General features: G+C 64.0%; 1 protein-coding gene and 1 long non-coding RNA gene across 15 annotated transcripts in view; one reads left to right on the forward strand and one right to left on the reverse strand.

The window, feature by feature from the left end:
• Positions 1-15776, forward strand: part of SHANK2 (SH3 and multiple ankyrin repeat domains 2) — a 500122-nt gene that overhangs the window by 471850 nt on the left and 12496 nt on the right. For 8 of the 14 annotated variants that reach the window (XM_053202783.1, XM_053202784.1, XM_027045494.2 and 5 more), the window contains 6 exons: positions 140-275; positions 855-935; positions 9181-9311; positions 10352-10463; positions 11294-11314; positions 12688-15097. In XM_053202783.1, the coding sequence (XP_053058758.1) occupies positions 140-275; positions 855-935; positions 9181-9311; positions 10352-10463; positions 11294-11314; positions 12688-15097 (2891 nt within the window). Of the gene's footprint in view, positions 1-139; positions 276-854; positions 936-1215; positions 1225-2402; positions 2424-9180; positions 9312-10351; positions 10464-11293; positions 11315-12687; positions 15098-15776 lie in introns of all 14 variants that reach the window. The other 6 variants (XM_027045497.2, XM_027045502.2, XM_053202780.1 and 3 more) reach the window with 5 other exon arrangements.
• Positions 1-15776, reverse strand: part of LOC128311725 (uncharacterized) — a 38589-nt gene that overhangs the window by 5134 nt on the left and 17679 nt on the right. The window lies entirely within an intron of this gene.

Raw genomic sequence — 15776 nt, forward strand, 5'->3', positions numbered from 1 at the left:
CCCCCAGAGCACTTGTGGTTCCAGAAGCCACCACGGTTTCCCTCTGTCCGTCTGCTGACCGGGCGGGGGACGGGGGGCAGGGGGCACTGTTCCCTTCCTCCCGCGCGGGCCCCTCACCCACAGCCCCTGTCTCCCGCAGGTGAACAAGGAGAACGTCGTGAAGGTCGGCCACCGGCAGGTGGTGAACATGATCCGCCAGGGAGGGAACCACCTCGTCCTCAAGGTGGTCACGGTGACCAGGAATCTCGACCCGGACGACACCGCCAGGAAGAAAGGTGCCCGCCCCGCCCCGCCCCCCTGCACCGCCCCCCACATCTCCTGCCCGGGGGGGCGGCCCCCCGAGAGGAGGAAAAGAAGCCAGACAGGGAGGTGAAGAGAGGACTCAGGAGCTCGGGCCTCAGGCAAGGCTGTGCTCAGCAGCCCTGGGTCCGGGGGGCACAGGCACACGTGTGAGGCCCGGGTCCTCGCTGTGACGGGGTGGGGGGTGGGGGGCGGCCGGCCAGGGGCTACAAGGCTGCCGGAACCACCAGGTCCGTTAGTCACCTGCAGGCACGCGGCGGAAGGAGGGCCGGACCGGCTCCCCTCTGCGCGTTTCTGCTCCCTCGGGGAGGGGTGGGGTGCCAAATGCCAGGTGTGCCTGGGGGGCTCAGTACAGAGCGCAGGGGCCCCCACACAGGGCCTGTCCCGGTCCCAACCCCTCGCGGCCCGAGCGGAAGCTCAGCGGGTGACACGGCTGCTTCCCCACCTTGGGGGCTCGGGGCCGCCGGCCCCCAGGTTGTTCTGGAAGTCGGGTGGGGGCAGGGGCACATCAGGGCCAGGCTCTCACACCCGTGTCTCTCCCGCCTGCCTTCAAGCCCCCCCGCCTCCCAAGCGCGCCCCGACCACGGCCCTCACCCTGCGCTCCAAGTCCATGACCTCGGAGCTGGAGGAGCTCGGTAAGAGTCGCCCGTCTGGCCCGCCCGGCCCCCCGCTGCCGCCACCCCCGGGACCTGTCCGCGCTGCCTCAGCCCGTGCATGGCCCTGTGCCCACTTGCTTGTCCCGTCCCCTGCCCCTGAAGCCCTGGAACGGCATCAGGAGCCCTGCGTGCGGGTGGCTCCCACGCTGGCATGTCCGTGGGAGTCCTGCTGGCTTTGGGGGTGGTTGCTAGTCTTGCCTTTTGCTGTTTTCGGCTCGTCTAACATTGTTTTGTTTTGAATTTTTGGGCCTCTCACTAGTGGATAAAGGTAAGCCGCCCCACGGTGTCCCCCAAACAGCTCCCCTGCTGTCTCGGGCGCACCCCACCCCCCAAATCCGCCTCACCACCCCCGCGTGCTGGACGCAGACCAGAAAGCTCCATCCCTGGGGTTTGGTGTAGATGGTGGTGGGGCCAGCAGGCCTGGAAGGGTGCGCACCAGGGGTAGGGGGCTCCTAGAATCTTCTAAAAGGTCTGAAAGGCACAGGAGAGCTCGAGCCACTGGCCCTATCAGAGAGACAGGGAAGGGTGTTCAGAGCAGCAAGGGCCCCGGGTCCAGGGCAGTGCTGGCTACTGAGAGGGAAGATTCTAGAGCCGGCGCGGGCCATGCGGATGCTGGCTAAATGTCGTGCTGGGACGTCACCCATGGGGCCCAGGGACACGCTTGGTAGGAGGCTGGCTCTTCCACACAGAAGCGGCGAGAGGGCCGATGTGCTTGCTGTGCGGACAGCGTGGAGAGGGGCTGGCCAGGTGATGAAGGGCCAGCGTCTGGGTGCCCTGCGCAGCGCGGAAACCGGCCCTGAGCCCGGGACCCGCCCATCAGGCACAGCTGGCTCAGTGGGGGGAGTCTGAACTCCCCCCTCCCCCCCCCCCCCCGTCGGCGTTTAACTTGACGTCACTCCCACCTGACCCCAGCCTCCCGGGGAGACCTTCTGGACCCTCCCGGAACCCGTAGTTCCTCACGAGCCCCTTTTCTCCCAGCCACGTCCTGTCCGCCTGAACAAGGCTCTCTAGGAGAGCCCTGACTGTCCCCGCGCACCTGGCGTGGCACCCGGTGGGGATGACCACAGAATTGCTGCACATCCTTTAAAACTGGGCAGCACGTGCTACCCCGGCCCCTCCCCTGGGCCTTGGCGTCTCTCCCCCGTCTCTCCCCCGTGTGGGGACTCCGTGTTCCCCTTGTCACCCCGTGCCGCTTTGGCACAGTGCTGCGGGGACAGTGTCTCACCCGTGGCCAGGAAGCAGGTTTAGCAGCCGGTCATGTTGGAAGGGGAAGGTCACCCCATCACCAGGTTCCTGGGAGAGCCATAAACCCAGCCGTCTAGACACCCCACCCTTCCACGTGTGGCCCGCGTGAGCTTCCGGTCAGCATTAGGTTTCCGGGCCCCCTAGCCAGGCCCCGGGAGAGCACTGCCGTCGTGGACTCACCCTCCCCTTTCTGTTTGCAAGCCTCCATCCGGAAGAAGAAGGGTAAGGGGCCAGCCCAGTGTCTGTTCCCAGCCCCTGCCCGCATACCCTATGGAAGAGACCCCCTCTGTGGCTGTCGGCGTGGCGTCTACACCGCCGTACTCTTGCGCTGTCTCCTCCCTGTGCCGGGGCCTACGGAGGGGCCCAGCTCCAGACCGCGTCCTGTCTCAGTCTGTCCCGTCTGCTTTGCTTTTCCCAGTGTGGTTCCTCTCTCACCCCCGACGTGTTGTGCGTCTCCCCCAGAGCTGTGTCCTCATCGTCATGACCATGAGGCCCGTGGGACCCTCAGGCTGTCACAGCTGGGCCCGCCCTACCCGCCGGCAGCCTCGAAGTTGCGTCCGGTCCACGGCCACACGCAGCAGGCAGCCGGGGTGCAGGCCGGCAGGGCCCCGACGCGGGGCGAGGGGCTGGTCCCCTGACTGCTAGCTGCCTGGGCCTTGGGGGCAGGGGCAGCATCCTCGAGTTCACAGAAAGCCCCTGGCTCTCACGCTCTCTGCCTGCGGGATAGCCGTCCTTAAGCTTGCGGGGACCCGGGAGCCGACTGGCACGGGGTGGGGGACGGTTTGCAGTGCTGTGAACAGCAGAGACACACGCGCCACGAGAGCCCCAACAACAGAGCCCCAGAACGATGCGGGCTCCTCCTTCAGCAGCATCCATATTTTGGGGTGTTTCTCACCTGACTGCTGGAGACAACGATCCCAATAGAAAGAAGCACAATAAACTCAAAACTCCTTCTGGGGGTCTGGGGGAGCGCGGCGTGGGCCCCATCACGGGAGCCTAGGCGCTGGCGTGGAGGCACAACGCGGTATTCTGAACACTGAAGTCGGGAGGTGGGTCTCAGAATCCATCAGCCGGTATCTGGGGGCGGGCAGGACCGTGGGTCCTAGAGCATCAAGTCAGAGCACCTGCTCCTCCTCCCCGGCCTCCACCCGCCACCCCCAGGACTGCCCAGAAATTTTCCTGGGATTCCATGTCTCCCTGAAGTCCCCTTCAACCCAAGGCCAACACTCTGCTGCCCCAGGGACGACCCCTCTGTCTGCCACACCATCCTGAATAAGGCACCCCGGCGTGGGCTCCCGGGACTTCACTGCCGTAACAGAGCTGGCCGAGAAGGTCCCTTGTCAAGGGGGCGCCTCCAGCAGCCACCCTGGACTGTGTGAAAAGACAGGAGTCACAATCCTTGTGGCCAGCACGGGCACAGGAGACAGGGAGTCCTGGAGGGTGGAGACCCACCTGGCTTTGAACAGCAGAGAAAACTGGAGGCAATTTGAGACCAAATGCCCCTCCCCCACATTTCCTGACCCCAGCTGGTGCGGGAGACAGTGTGCACGCAAGACCCCAAAGTTGCCCCGTGGCCGTGGTCCACCCAGCTCCTGTGTGAGCAGTCCACGGGGCTGGGGAGATTGTGGGGTGCAGTGTGGCGCTCCAGCAGCCCACACTCACTGCGCAGCGAGGTAGTGGACAGTCCGGCCTCACAGAGCTTGGAGCATCGGACGCTGGTGGGCATGCAGAGAATGCTTCTGGCACACTGCCCCTGCCAGTCTCTTCCGGGGGACCGGTCTAAGCTCAGAACCTGCCATCTCTTCCGGGGGACCGGTCTAAGCTCAGAACCTGCCATCTCTTCCGGGGGACCGGTCTAAGCTCAGAACCTGCCATCTCTTCCGGGGGACCGGTCTAAGCTCAGAACCTGCCATCTCTTCCGGGGGACCGGTCAAACCTCAGAACCTGCCATCTCTTCCGGGGGACCGGTCTAACCTCAGAAGTATTCCCCATGCTCCAGGGCCATGTGCAACAGGGGGAAAACAGGCTTTTACAACATACTGGTTGAATAGCGTCCCCCCAAAAACCCACGTCCGGCTAGAACCTGAGAAAGGGACCTTATTTGGAAACAGGGCCTTTGCAAATGTGAGCCTGTTGAGGCTGCACTGTATCGGGGTGGACCCAGAGCCAATGATCATGACCTCACAAGAGAGGAAGAGATTCAGACACACGCAGAGGAGGGCACAGAGGCAGAGTTTGGAGGGACGCGGCCACAGCCCAGGAATGAACGCTTGGAGCCCCGGAACCTGGAAGAGGCAGGAAGGATCCTCCCCGGGAGCCTCCAGGAGGAGAAACATCCTACTGACACCTTGATTTGGGAATTCTGGCTTCCAGACTGACGGAGAACAAACTTCTTTCGTTCTGAACTGTTTGTGGTGGTTCTAGAAAACTGTCACACCAGTGAGATGGCCCCCAGCCCTGGCTCCCCCGGGCGACCCCGGTGCTGCCTGCACCCACAGGCCTGACCCTTGGAAGGTGTGAGACGCGTCAGGGCCATCAGACCGGGAACAGCTCAAAGACCCCTCCCCGCACCTCACGGCCCCCCGGGAAGACTAAGCCAGAAGTGGGCCAGCCGGCCACAGCCACTGCCTCCCCCGGGGCTGGCGCGTGGCCTCTGGTGCCATCGGTGTTTGCGTTTCCCTCATGCAGAGGAGATCCCACCGAGGTCTGGCTCGTGGAACGTGGGTTCCTGCCTTGGGAGGGCTCAGGGCGCACTGGCTGAAGCCTGCCAGTGGCCAAGGGTGAGCTCCTGGGCTGGGGGCGTTGGGGGGAGGGGGGGTGAGGGCTTGTGACGCTCTGGCTGTCCCTGCTCTGGTTCCCCGGGGGACCTAACCGCTCTTGCCAAATATGCCACCTCCCCTCCTAAAACACGCTGCCCCCTCGCCAGGAAGCGGGCAGTTTATGGACGGGAGCATCACCCCAGTCCGTACGTTTGCTTAGAAAATGACAGCACGTGGCTGCTTCTAGAGGCTTCTCCTCAACTCCCTGCTAGGTGGTTTTTAAGATGCGTCTGCGGGATTGTTCTCAGCCGCAGAGCACTTCATTTTAGGGCTGCAGGGGGCTGCGTTCGCTAATCCTCTTTATCCCCGAGCAGAGACCCAAACCCAGGCTCTCTTAAATGAAGCACAATAACCTGGAGACTCTACAATGAGAAGTGGGACTCCAGCCTCACAGCTTTTCCTAAAAGCCTTCATGTTCTGGTAAACAGACCCTCAGAGGCGGGCGCAAGGCAGGAGGAGCCCCAGGCCTCCCGTGCGGAAGCCACGGGCTGTCCGTGTTCCCATCTGAATCGCACAAACCACACTTAATGGCTGTCACTGAAAGCAATCGTTCCCAGCTGTACCCCCCACAACCCAAGAACTCTGGTGTTCTGGTTCAAAAGAACATTTGGCTGGAGGTGGAAAGGCCAAGATTTAAAACAAGGACAAGGACAAGGAGGGGCGCCTGGGTGGCCCCGTCGGTTAAGCGTCCAACTTCAGCTCAGGTCACGATCTCGAGGTTCATGAGTTCGAGCCCTGCGTCGAGCCTGGAGCCTGCTTCGGATTCTGTGTCTCCCTCTCTCTGCCCCTCCCTCACTCATACTGTCTCCAAGATAAATGAACATTTAAAAAAACTTTTTTTTAATAATAAATAAAACAAGGACGAGGACATCCACTCAAGGTGGCCACGACTCCAAGGCACGCACTTCTGGGCACCCCCAGACCCGCCCCTCTCAGCACGGGGCGACTGGTGTGGACAGTGCCCTGACTTCTCAGCCGGCTGGAGCGGGCAGACCATCCCGATGCCCACCGCCCTTCAGGGCTCGGGACCCCTGGCCCAGGGTGGGGTGGGGATGCGGAGGCCGGAAGACCCCGGCGCGAGGCCCAGCTCCCACCAACCAGCTCGCCTGGTCACGGGTTTTTAGCCGCGTGACCTTCAACATCGCAGATCGGGACCGTTCCCCTCCCCAACGGCCAGAAAGGAGAGGAGGTGCTTAGGACTGCCACCAGGGACCACTGCTCCCGACACGGGGTCTTTGCCTCACCTGTGCCCGCCCATGACTGAAGGTGTATTTTTGGGGTGCCTGCCACGTGCCCTGGGGCTCCAAGATCACAGAGGGCTCCCTGCTTATTCTGGCTCGTAAAGAGAGTCCAGGCGGTACTCGGATACCGGGCAGCAGCCCCTCGGCCTGCTGGTAAATTAGGGTGAACCGCCCATCCGCTTGGAGGAAGGGGGTTAAAACCAAAGAAACAGCTCGAAACAGGAGACTGTCGAAGGTGCTGCTGGTTAGCTCTGCGTCACAGGAGAGCATCCTGCCCTGGGGCCCCCGCCCCATACGGTGCCTCCCACGGGATGAGTGTTGGCCTCCAGTCGCTCTTTCTGTGGCTCGGTGGCACCCCCTCCACGTCCCGGAGGCCCGGCAGAGCCCCACTGAGTGGCATGCCCTGCGACCAAGGCCGGACCTGGAAAGACGGCCCGAGCCCGAGGACGGGCCCCCAGCCCCGAGGACACCCGACTCCCCGCAGCTCAAGCTGAAACGAGCCGACAGCCAGCACCAGGGGCCCAGCTTCCAGGGACAGGCCACGAAGACCAAGGAGGCCAGCCAAGCGCCACCTGAGCACGTCCGTGAGGGGACCCCGCGCCACAGTCAAGGGAGCGAGGCCCAGCCGGAGGGGCAGGGTGGGGGTCCGGCACAGAAACAGGTTAAACCCCAGCCACCGAAGGAATCCCGGCCCAGATCGGGGGTGGGACGGCTCCCCAGAGGAAGCAGCTTTCTGGGACCGTGGGGTGTGCACAGCACAGCGGCAGGGACAGGGACCCGGCAAAGGGAAGGAGCGGCAGCTGGTGGCCGGGAGGGGGTGAGTGGCGCCTCCCGGGGCCCTAAGCACGGCTGAGGACAGGACAGCTCCGTGGGCCGTGAGGAGGAAGGCGGGCTGGGGACACGGTGACCGTGGCTGCGAGTGGCCCAGAGACAGAAGTGTCTCTGACCAACTCCCTAAGGGGCTGATGCTCCCTAGCACGCATGATGAGGAGGACGTGCCCTTGCCCGACCAGTCCGGACCTCAGGGCAGGCACACAGGGAGGGAGTGGGTCTTCTCTTCACGAGGGAGAGACGTGAATGCGCTTGTCGGGGGGAAGGGCCTTCTCAATGCCGCTCGGCCAGAACCCTCTGCGCCCGGGGCTCCCGGGCAGGTAAACTGGGACAGGGTCCGGGCCAGGGGGCAGGTATTTTCCAGACGGTGAGGGTTTTGGCTTTGCAGGCCACGGGCTCTCTGTGGCACATTCTCCTTCCCCTCCTTTTAACAGCCTCTTAAAAATGTAATCTCAGGGGCGCCTGGGTGACTGAGTCGTTTAGGCATCTGACTTTGGCTCAGGTCATGATGTCACGGTCTGGGAGTTCGAGCCCCGCGTCGGGCTCTGTGCCGACAGCTCGGAGCCTGGAGCCTGCTTCGGATTCTGTGTCTCCCTCTCTCTCTGACCCTAACCCAACCCACTCGCATTCTGTCTCTGTCTCTCTCAAAAATAAACATTAAAAAAACCAAAAACGTAATCGCTGCATGCAGGGGGAGTGTCTGCCTGCTGGCAGTCAGGATCTGGCCCAAGGGCCCTAGTTTGCTCACCCCCAGTCCAGGACACAGGTCTGGACCCAGGAGTCTTGTGAGCAGTTAGTCACAGATGTCAGAGGCCCACCTGCTGGGTGGTCTGTGAGGCTGGGGTGGCCCTGGTGGCTGCTTGCCTGCCTGGCCCCCTGTCCCTCCCCCACCCCACACACCTCCTCCCTTTTGCAGTTCCTCTATGGGGACCCTGGTGTGGGTGGCTCTGGGGGGGCTTTTCCAGGGGACTAGCTCCTCTTGGGAAGCCCCTGTTGTTCCAAGTGGCTGTCCTGCCCGGTGGGAACGAGCAGACGCCCCAAGCCTCACACCCTGGCCTGACGGCTCTGGGTCTGGGCGAGACTCCAGGGGCCTGGGAGTCTCTTCGTGACAGCAGGCACTTCGAGGGGAGTCGCCAGACCCCAGAAAGATCGGGGTTGCTGGGAGAAGGCCTCGGGCTTGTGGACGGAATGTCCACATGACCACACGTCCAGGCCTGCGCGTCCTGGGGGATGGGGGGCAAGGACGGTGCCGGGCCTCACGAGGCCCAAAATGGGATATTCCCATCAGGCACCGCCTCGCACTGGCTTTGTGCCAACTGGGCCGTAGTCTTTCCGGGAGGGTGGGCCCCAAGGCCCCGCGGGGTCTCAGACATCCTACAGATGAAGCGAGGGCGTGTGGGCGATCCTAGGCCCCGCTGGACTTTTCACGTTTTCCAAAAGTTGTAATGATGTTTTACACTTAAATCGTAAAAAGTTTTTAATCTGTAAGAATTACACATCACTAACCCTTGACTCTCTTTTTCACCAAGAAGAATGTTGTGCTGTTGGGAAATTGGGTGTCCCCCACGCAGCACGGGCTTGGCGGCTGGGAATCCCGACGGCCACCTGACTGTGCCCGTCACCTCTAGCCCCGGGCGCGAGGGCCTTACAGCCCGGCAGCCGCAACCTGTGGCAAAGCACCTACGTATGCCTCTGAGCTTTTAAAGAGGAAACGATCCCAAACCCTGGTTTAGTTGGCGCGGCCAAGAGTACGTCCAGCAGCGAAAACAAAGCGGCTCCGGTGAAGACTTGGCTTTCAGGGAGTTGCAGGCCTCGGGGGCCGAGGCTGTGTCACTGAGAGTCTTGTCCGCGTGCGCCTGCCCGGGGTGAGGGCTTGGGAACGGACTTGGCGTCGCTGCGAGTGCATGTGGCAGAGACGCATGCGTGACCCACACCGCGGTGACGAGCGCCCGCTTGCATGGTTTGGAGGCCGGAGCAGTTGAGTGGCTGTTCATGTGCAGAGGGCACCTTGTCAGAAGCCAGCCCCCGGTGGTGTTTTAGGGGCTCCGGTCACTGACGCCCGTTCCCACCGTCATGTTCACATTGCAGATAAGCCCGACGAGATTGTCCCAGCCTCCAAGCCATCCCGCACTGCTGATAACGTGGCCGTGGAGTCCAGGGTAGCCACCATCAAGCAGCGGCCCACCAGCCGGTGCTTCCCATCCGTCTCCGACATGAACGTGAGTGGCCGTGCCCCGGGGAGGAGGGCGGGCCGTCCCTGCAGTGACAGCACACACCTACGGTAACACCTGGAAACGTCGCCCGTTGCACAGGCCAGCCTGGCATAATGCACGTTAGAACAGACCCACCTGCTGGTGTGGGACCCCCATCCCCGCCAGAACCCTGGGGCTGGGGGGGGGGGTAATCCCACAAGCTCTGGGCCGCCCCACTGCAGGGTCAGCCCCCAGCCCCAGCCCCGTCTCCCCATCCTCACTGCCCGCCTTGTTTGTGGCCTCTCACCACATCTTAAGCCCCATGTGGCCCAGACGCTGTCTGGCCCGGCCTCGGGCCCCGGACAGACGGTGCTCTAGGAAGACAGCCTGGGGCCCTGAGCACAGGATGCCAACGAGCTGACGCTCACGTTTCCACCAGGCTCAGCCGCCTCCGGTGCCGCCGACCGGGGGGCGGCCAGCAAGCCCAGCGTTAGAGACGAGGAAGCGGCGGGTTGGGCGGCGGCTGCACGGGGAATCCGTTTCCCAAGTGCACGAGGGAAGCTAAGCTCCCCTGGGGCCAGCCCACCTGCCGCAGGTCCGTGCCGGCGCCACTGGCCTCGGGGCTCCAGGGCAGTCCTTGCGCTTGCTCACCCACCCCCCCTACCTGGCTCACCCTGTCCCGTGCCGTGAGTCGGTGTTCCTGACCCATCCTGTGGAGGAGGGAACCGGAGACTCCTGCACTGCCCACCCGCTGTGCGCGCTTTCCTACCGAGCGTCTGCCGCGGCCCCTTTTCAGACGTGTCGGCCAGTCCACGGCTCCACGGGGCACCCTGGCATTTAGAGGCCAGGAGCCGCGGGGGGTGGGGAGTGCCCAGCAAGAGCCTCTTCCGGCTCCCTGAGGCTGGTATGTCTTGCCGGCCTCGGCTGGACACGGCTTGCTCCTGGGGGGGCAGCACAGGAAGCCGTGTGACAGGTGGGCACAGGTGCTTCCGTGTCACCCTCCGGGCCCGGATGCCCTGGGTGGGGCTGGTCGGGGCTCGTCTCACTCCGGGGTCTCTGGTTTGCAGTCCGTGTATGAACGACAGGGGATCGCCGTCATGACGCCCACTGTTCCTGGGAGCCCGAAAGGCCCGTTTCTGGGCCTCCCCCGAGGTACGATGCGAAGGCAGAAATCAATAGGTAAGAAGCATGGCCTCCACCCACAGAGGTTGCCCCCTGGCTCTCAGAGAAGCCCTCAGAGTCCCCCAGGCAGAGCTGCCCCCTGGGGCCCACCCACCGGGGGGCCCTTTAGACCCCCCCCCCAGACTCAAACTTTTCTACCTGCTGGAAACGACATCCAGCCTCGCGGGCCGAGCGGGCCGTGCTAATGCCAGCGGGGTGACAGGGCCCGCGCCAGGAGGGAGGCGGAGGGTGGCCCAGGGCAGCCTAGGAAGCCCCCCCCCCCACTGCCCTGCGGGGACCAGAGTGGCAGGTGGAGGTGGTCGCCCACTCAACGCAATCCCCACGTCCCCCGAACCGCCCGGTCCCTGCCACGTTTCAAGCGGGTGAGCTCAGCAGACACACTTCTAAGGGTGGTTGGGCCACGTTCTAGAACGCCGACAAACTCAATGTACCGCGTGTCGTGGAAAGCCGCGTGCCTTCTTGTTAATGCCCCAGCGATACCTACGAGCACTTCCGGGCATGGCGAACGTGACCCTGCCGGACAGCCCCCTGTGCGATAACCCGACGCTGTCTGTACCGTGTAAAGCTTCAGAGGAGCTGGGCCACTGCCGGACCCGGCTGGACCCGGCAGCCCCAGGCCGGCCCTCGGGGATGCTGCGGGTGATTTCTGGAAGCGCCTCCTGTTATTGGAGGCCTGGCTCCTCGGTCACTAGCGTGAGGTGGCTCCCAGTCCGCTGCTCCTCAAACCCGCCCTCCCCAAGAGCTCAGGGCCACCGCAGAGTAGCGTAGACGCCACTTTGTGCGCTGGCTCTGTTACTGCTTAATAACAATTCATTTCCTCCTGTCAGACAGCAGAATCTTTCTATCAGGTTAGTGAACCTTACGCTTCCGAATCTGTAATCTGAATGTAACCCCTATACTTACTCCTTAAGGCGTATTCTTAAATTACGACTCCTTGGGAAAGTTGTCGGGCGACCCACGTGTTAGCGACTGGTCGAGAAGGCCTTTTAGAAATCCGTCTGTTCGATGCCAAAACACCCTCCCACAGGAGTACGTTAAATTGGGAATACCCTTATCGAACGGAGATTTTCATTGGAATAAGTTACCGTAGTTTGTCCTACAAGTTTTTTGATTTGAAGTAATCCATTTTGTTACCTCCTTGAGCAACCCGCATGCCCCCCCCCCCCCCACCGAGTGAGACCCCAGTGCCTCCCATCTGTCGGTGTCTGTGTCTGTGTTTCGCTTCCGTCTCCTCGAGTGCATTCTGTTGATGTTTCGATACCTCGGACCATTGGAAAGAGGGTCTGGAAAGCCTGGCCCAGCCGGCCCACACACAGAACTGGGGCCATCGCCATGCCGGGCCCCTCAGCACTTTCACACCCGACATCATCCGCTGCTTCGTCAGGTGGGGTCCTGCCTATGACGTGACCTGACTTTGTGCCAAGTCAGCTGAATGTCGACCCCACTTAATAGTGATGCTGGGAAACCCCCCGGCCCAGAGGGTCTTAGGCGGGACCCGGACAGGCTCCTGGGGCCAGTGGCCCAGGGTCTGCTCAGGAAGCTGCTCCTGGCTTGGGCTAAAGAGGAGTCTGGGCTCCCACCCCCCGTGGCCGTGTGTCCCTGATGGCCCGGGAGCACCAATACCCTCAAGCCCTTGGGTGGCCCAGAGAAGTCAGGCAACAAAACGGGTCCCTGTCACGGGGGTGAGGCCGGCTCTATCGTCCCTTGGCCGCAGCACCAGCCACGGCACGTCCGTCAGTCGATGCGGTGGCACCCTCCCCCTCATCTCCCACGGGCAGCGTGACGGTGTCGGCCCCCAGACCCCACGCCCCGGGCCCGGGCCAGGCCCGAAAGGACAGATGCGTCCCGATCCAGCCCAGTCCCGACGCTCGCCCGCACACACGTGCGCGCACACATGCGGCTGGCTGCCCCGGGTGCCCCACCGCGGCCCCACGCGTCGCTCAGACCTCTGCTCCGGGCACCACAAGCGGAACATCTCAACAGCACGCACTCAGTGCCTCCCAGTGCCTTTCCCCTTTTTCCTTTCTTTCCTTTTCCCTTTCTTTTCCTTGCGGGGGGCTCGGACGGGCCCCGTAAGCTCCTGGCGTTGTGGCCTGTGCTGTGCTCTGTGAACAAGTGCTCCACTGTGAGTGTGCAAGACGTAGGGCAGCACACCGGCCTAGGGGCTTGGTGGGGGGCTGCCGTCACGGTCTAAAGCTGAGTCTGCCTTCTCCTTTTGCAGGAATAACGGAGGAAGAGCGTCAGTTTCTGGCCCCTCCGATGCTGAAGTTCACCAGAAGCCTGTCCATGCCCGACACCTCGGAGGACATCCCTCCCCCACCGCAGTCCGTGCCCCCGTCCCCGCCGCCCCCTTCCCCCACCGCCTACAACTGCCCCAAGTCCCCGACCCCGAGAGTCTACGGGACCATCAAGCCGGCGTTCAACCAGAACGCCGCCGCCAAGGTGCCCCCCGCGGCCCGCTCGGACACGGTGGCCACGGTGATGAGGGACAAGGGCTTGTACTACAGGAGAGAGCTGGACCGCTACTCCCTGGACTCCGAGGACCTCTACAGCCGCAGCGCCGCCGCCCAGGCCAACTTCCGCAGCAAGCGGGGCCAGATGCCCGAAAACCCGTACTCGGAGGTCGGCAGGGTGGCGAGCAAGGCCGTGTACGTGCCCGCCAAGCCCGCCCGGCGGAAGGGCATGCTGGTGAAGCAGTCCAACGTGGAGGACAGCCCCGAGAAGACGTGCTCCATTCCGATCCCCACCATCATCGTGAAGGAGCCCTCCACCAGCAGCAGCGGGAAGAGCAGCCAGGGCAGCAGCACCGAGATCGAGCCCCAGGCCTCCGAGCAGCCGGGCCAGCTGCGGCCTGACGACAGCCTGACCGTCAGCAGCCCCTTCGCCGCCGCCATCGCCGGGGCCGTCCGCGACCGGGAGAAGCGGCTGGAGGCCAGGAGGAACTCCCCGGCCTTCCTGTCCACGGACCTGGGGGACGAGGACGTGGGTCTGGGGCCGCCCGCCCCCCGCGTGCGCTCCTCCAACTTCCCCGAGGAGGCCGACTTCGGCGAGGAGGGTGGCGCCGAGCCGCTGTCGCTGCCCGCGCCGGGGGCGGCGCCCAGGGAGCCCGAGAACCATTTCGCGGGCGGAGGCGAGGCCGCAGCTCAGGGGGAGGCCGGCAGGCCGCTCAATTCCACATCCAAAGCCAAGGGCCCCGACGGCGGCCCCGCGGTGCCCCCCAAGGGCGGCAGCGCGGCCGGCCCCGAGAACTACGTCCACCCGCTCACGGGGCGGCTGTTGGACCCCAGCTCCCCGCTGGCCCTGGCGCTTTCTGCAAGGGACCGAGCCATGAAGGAGTCGCAGCAGGGCTCCAAGGGGGAGGCCCCCAAGGCCGACCTCCACAAACCTCTCTACATCGATACCAAAATGCGGCCCAGCGTGGAAGCAGGCTTCCCTCCCGTCACCAGGCAGAACACGCGGGGGCCCCTGAGGCGGCAGGAGACGGAGAACAAGTACGAGACCGAGCTGGGCAAGGACCGGAAGGGCGAGGACAAGAAGAACATGCTCATCAACATCGTGGACACGTCCCAGCAGAGGTCGGCCGGCCTGCTGATGGTCCACACCGTGGACGCCACCAAGACCGACCGCCTGCTGGAGGAAGAGGAAGAGAAGGCCGACGCGGAGGCCAAGCCAGACAGCCCGCTGTCCGAGGTGCCAGAAGGCGCTCCCGAAACCGAAGGTGCTTTACAGATCTCCGCCAGCCCCGAGCCCGCCGCCGCCGCGCCCGGCAGGACCATCGTGGCGGCGGGCTCCGTGGAAGAGGCGGTGATCTTGCCATTCCGCATCCCTCCTCCCCCTCTGGCATCCGTGGATCTGGACGAGGATTTTATTTTTACAGAGCCATTGCCTCCCCCCCTGGAATTTGCAAATAGTTTTGATATCCCCGATGACCGCATCGCTTCCGTCCCCGCCCTCACGGACTTGGTCAAGCAGAAGAAACACGACGCCTCCCAGCCCCCTCCGTTGAACCCCAGCCAGCCGGCCAACTGTGCGGACGGTAAGAAGCCAGCCGGCCTCTCCAACTGCCTGCCCGCCTCGTTCCTGCCACCCCCCGAGAACTTTGACGCCGTGACGGACTCTGGGATCGAGGAGGTGGACAGCCGGAGCAGCAGCGACCACCACCTCGAGACGACCAGCACCGTGTCCACGGTGTCCAGCATGTCCACGCTGTCGTCCGAGGGCGGGGACAACGTGGACACCTGCACGGTCTATGCGGACGGGCAGGCGTTTACGGTGGACAAGCCCCCGGTGCCTCCGAAGCCAAAAGTCAAGCCCATCATTCCCAAAAGCAACGCGCTTTACCAGGACGCGCTGGTGGAAGAAGACGTGGACAGCTTCGTCATCCCTCCCCCGGCGCCCCCGCCCCCGCCGGGCAGCGCCCAGCCTGGGGCCGCGAAGGTGACGCCGCCGAGGACCTCCAAGCTGTGGGGTGACGTCTCGGAGGTCAGAAGCCCGATTCGCTCGGGCCCGAAGGCAAACGTGATCAGCGAATTGAACTCAATCCTACAGCAAATGAACCGAGAGAAATCGGCCAAGCCGGGGGAAGCACTGGATTCGCCCACGGGCACCAAGCCCGCCAGCCTCGCTCCCAGGTAAGTCCCACAGTCGGCTTAGACAGAGACTGCCCCCTGCCGGCCTTCCCATCTCGCCCAGTCAGTGCTGGCCAGGAAGTGCCCTTGGGGAGCAGCCGGAGCGGACACGCGCGGGCCACACCTGTTACACAACGCTTGCGTCCCTTTCCCCTCCTCTCCTGGACGCCGGCACAGCCGAGTGCGGACCGCATCCACGCTGGCAGGACGTGGCTCTCCCGCGTAAAGACCTGTGATAGAAGGCAGCCAGCCACGGCAGACCATCCCTGCCCTGGCTCCCAAAGAGGAGCGCTGCTCCCTGTGGTTCCGTGTTCTCCAGATCCTTGCCGGGACCCCCACCCCTCCCCCCCCCCCAAGGCCATTCTGGAGCCTCGCAGAAGCCAAAACGGGTGAGCTCCACCAAGCTGGTGGCAGGGGAGTAACCGTGCCCGTGGAGGGTGAGCAGGTCGGGGCGCACACACGTGCGCGTGTGTGGTGAAGCGTGCACGGATCCTTCTCGCCTCCTCCCGTCGCCGACCGGCCGGAGGGCTGGGGAGGTGCCAGGCTGTGGCTTCACTAGTCAACTCGGAGGGAAATGGCAGCCCCCTGCCGGCCCTTCCCATCCCGGCTGGCAGGCGTCACGGAAGGAGGCGGCCGGTTGCCCACGGGGTAGCCAGTCACAGTCTGATGCAGAGTTCGAGGT

This window comes from Acinonyx jubatus, chromosome D1 (assembly GCF_027475565.1).
Source record: "Acinonyx jubatus isolate Ajub_Pintada_27869175 chromosome D1, VMU_Ajub_asm_v1.0, whole genome shotgun sequence".
Classification (NCBI taxonomy): Eukaryota; Metazoa; Chordata; class Mammalia; order Carnivora; family Felidae; genus Acinonyx; species Acinonyx jubatus.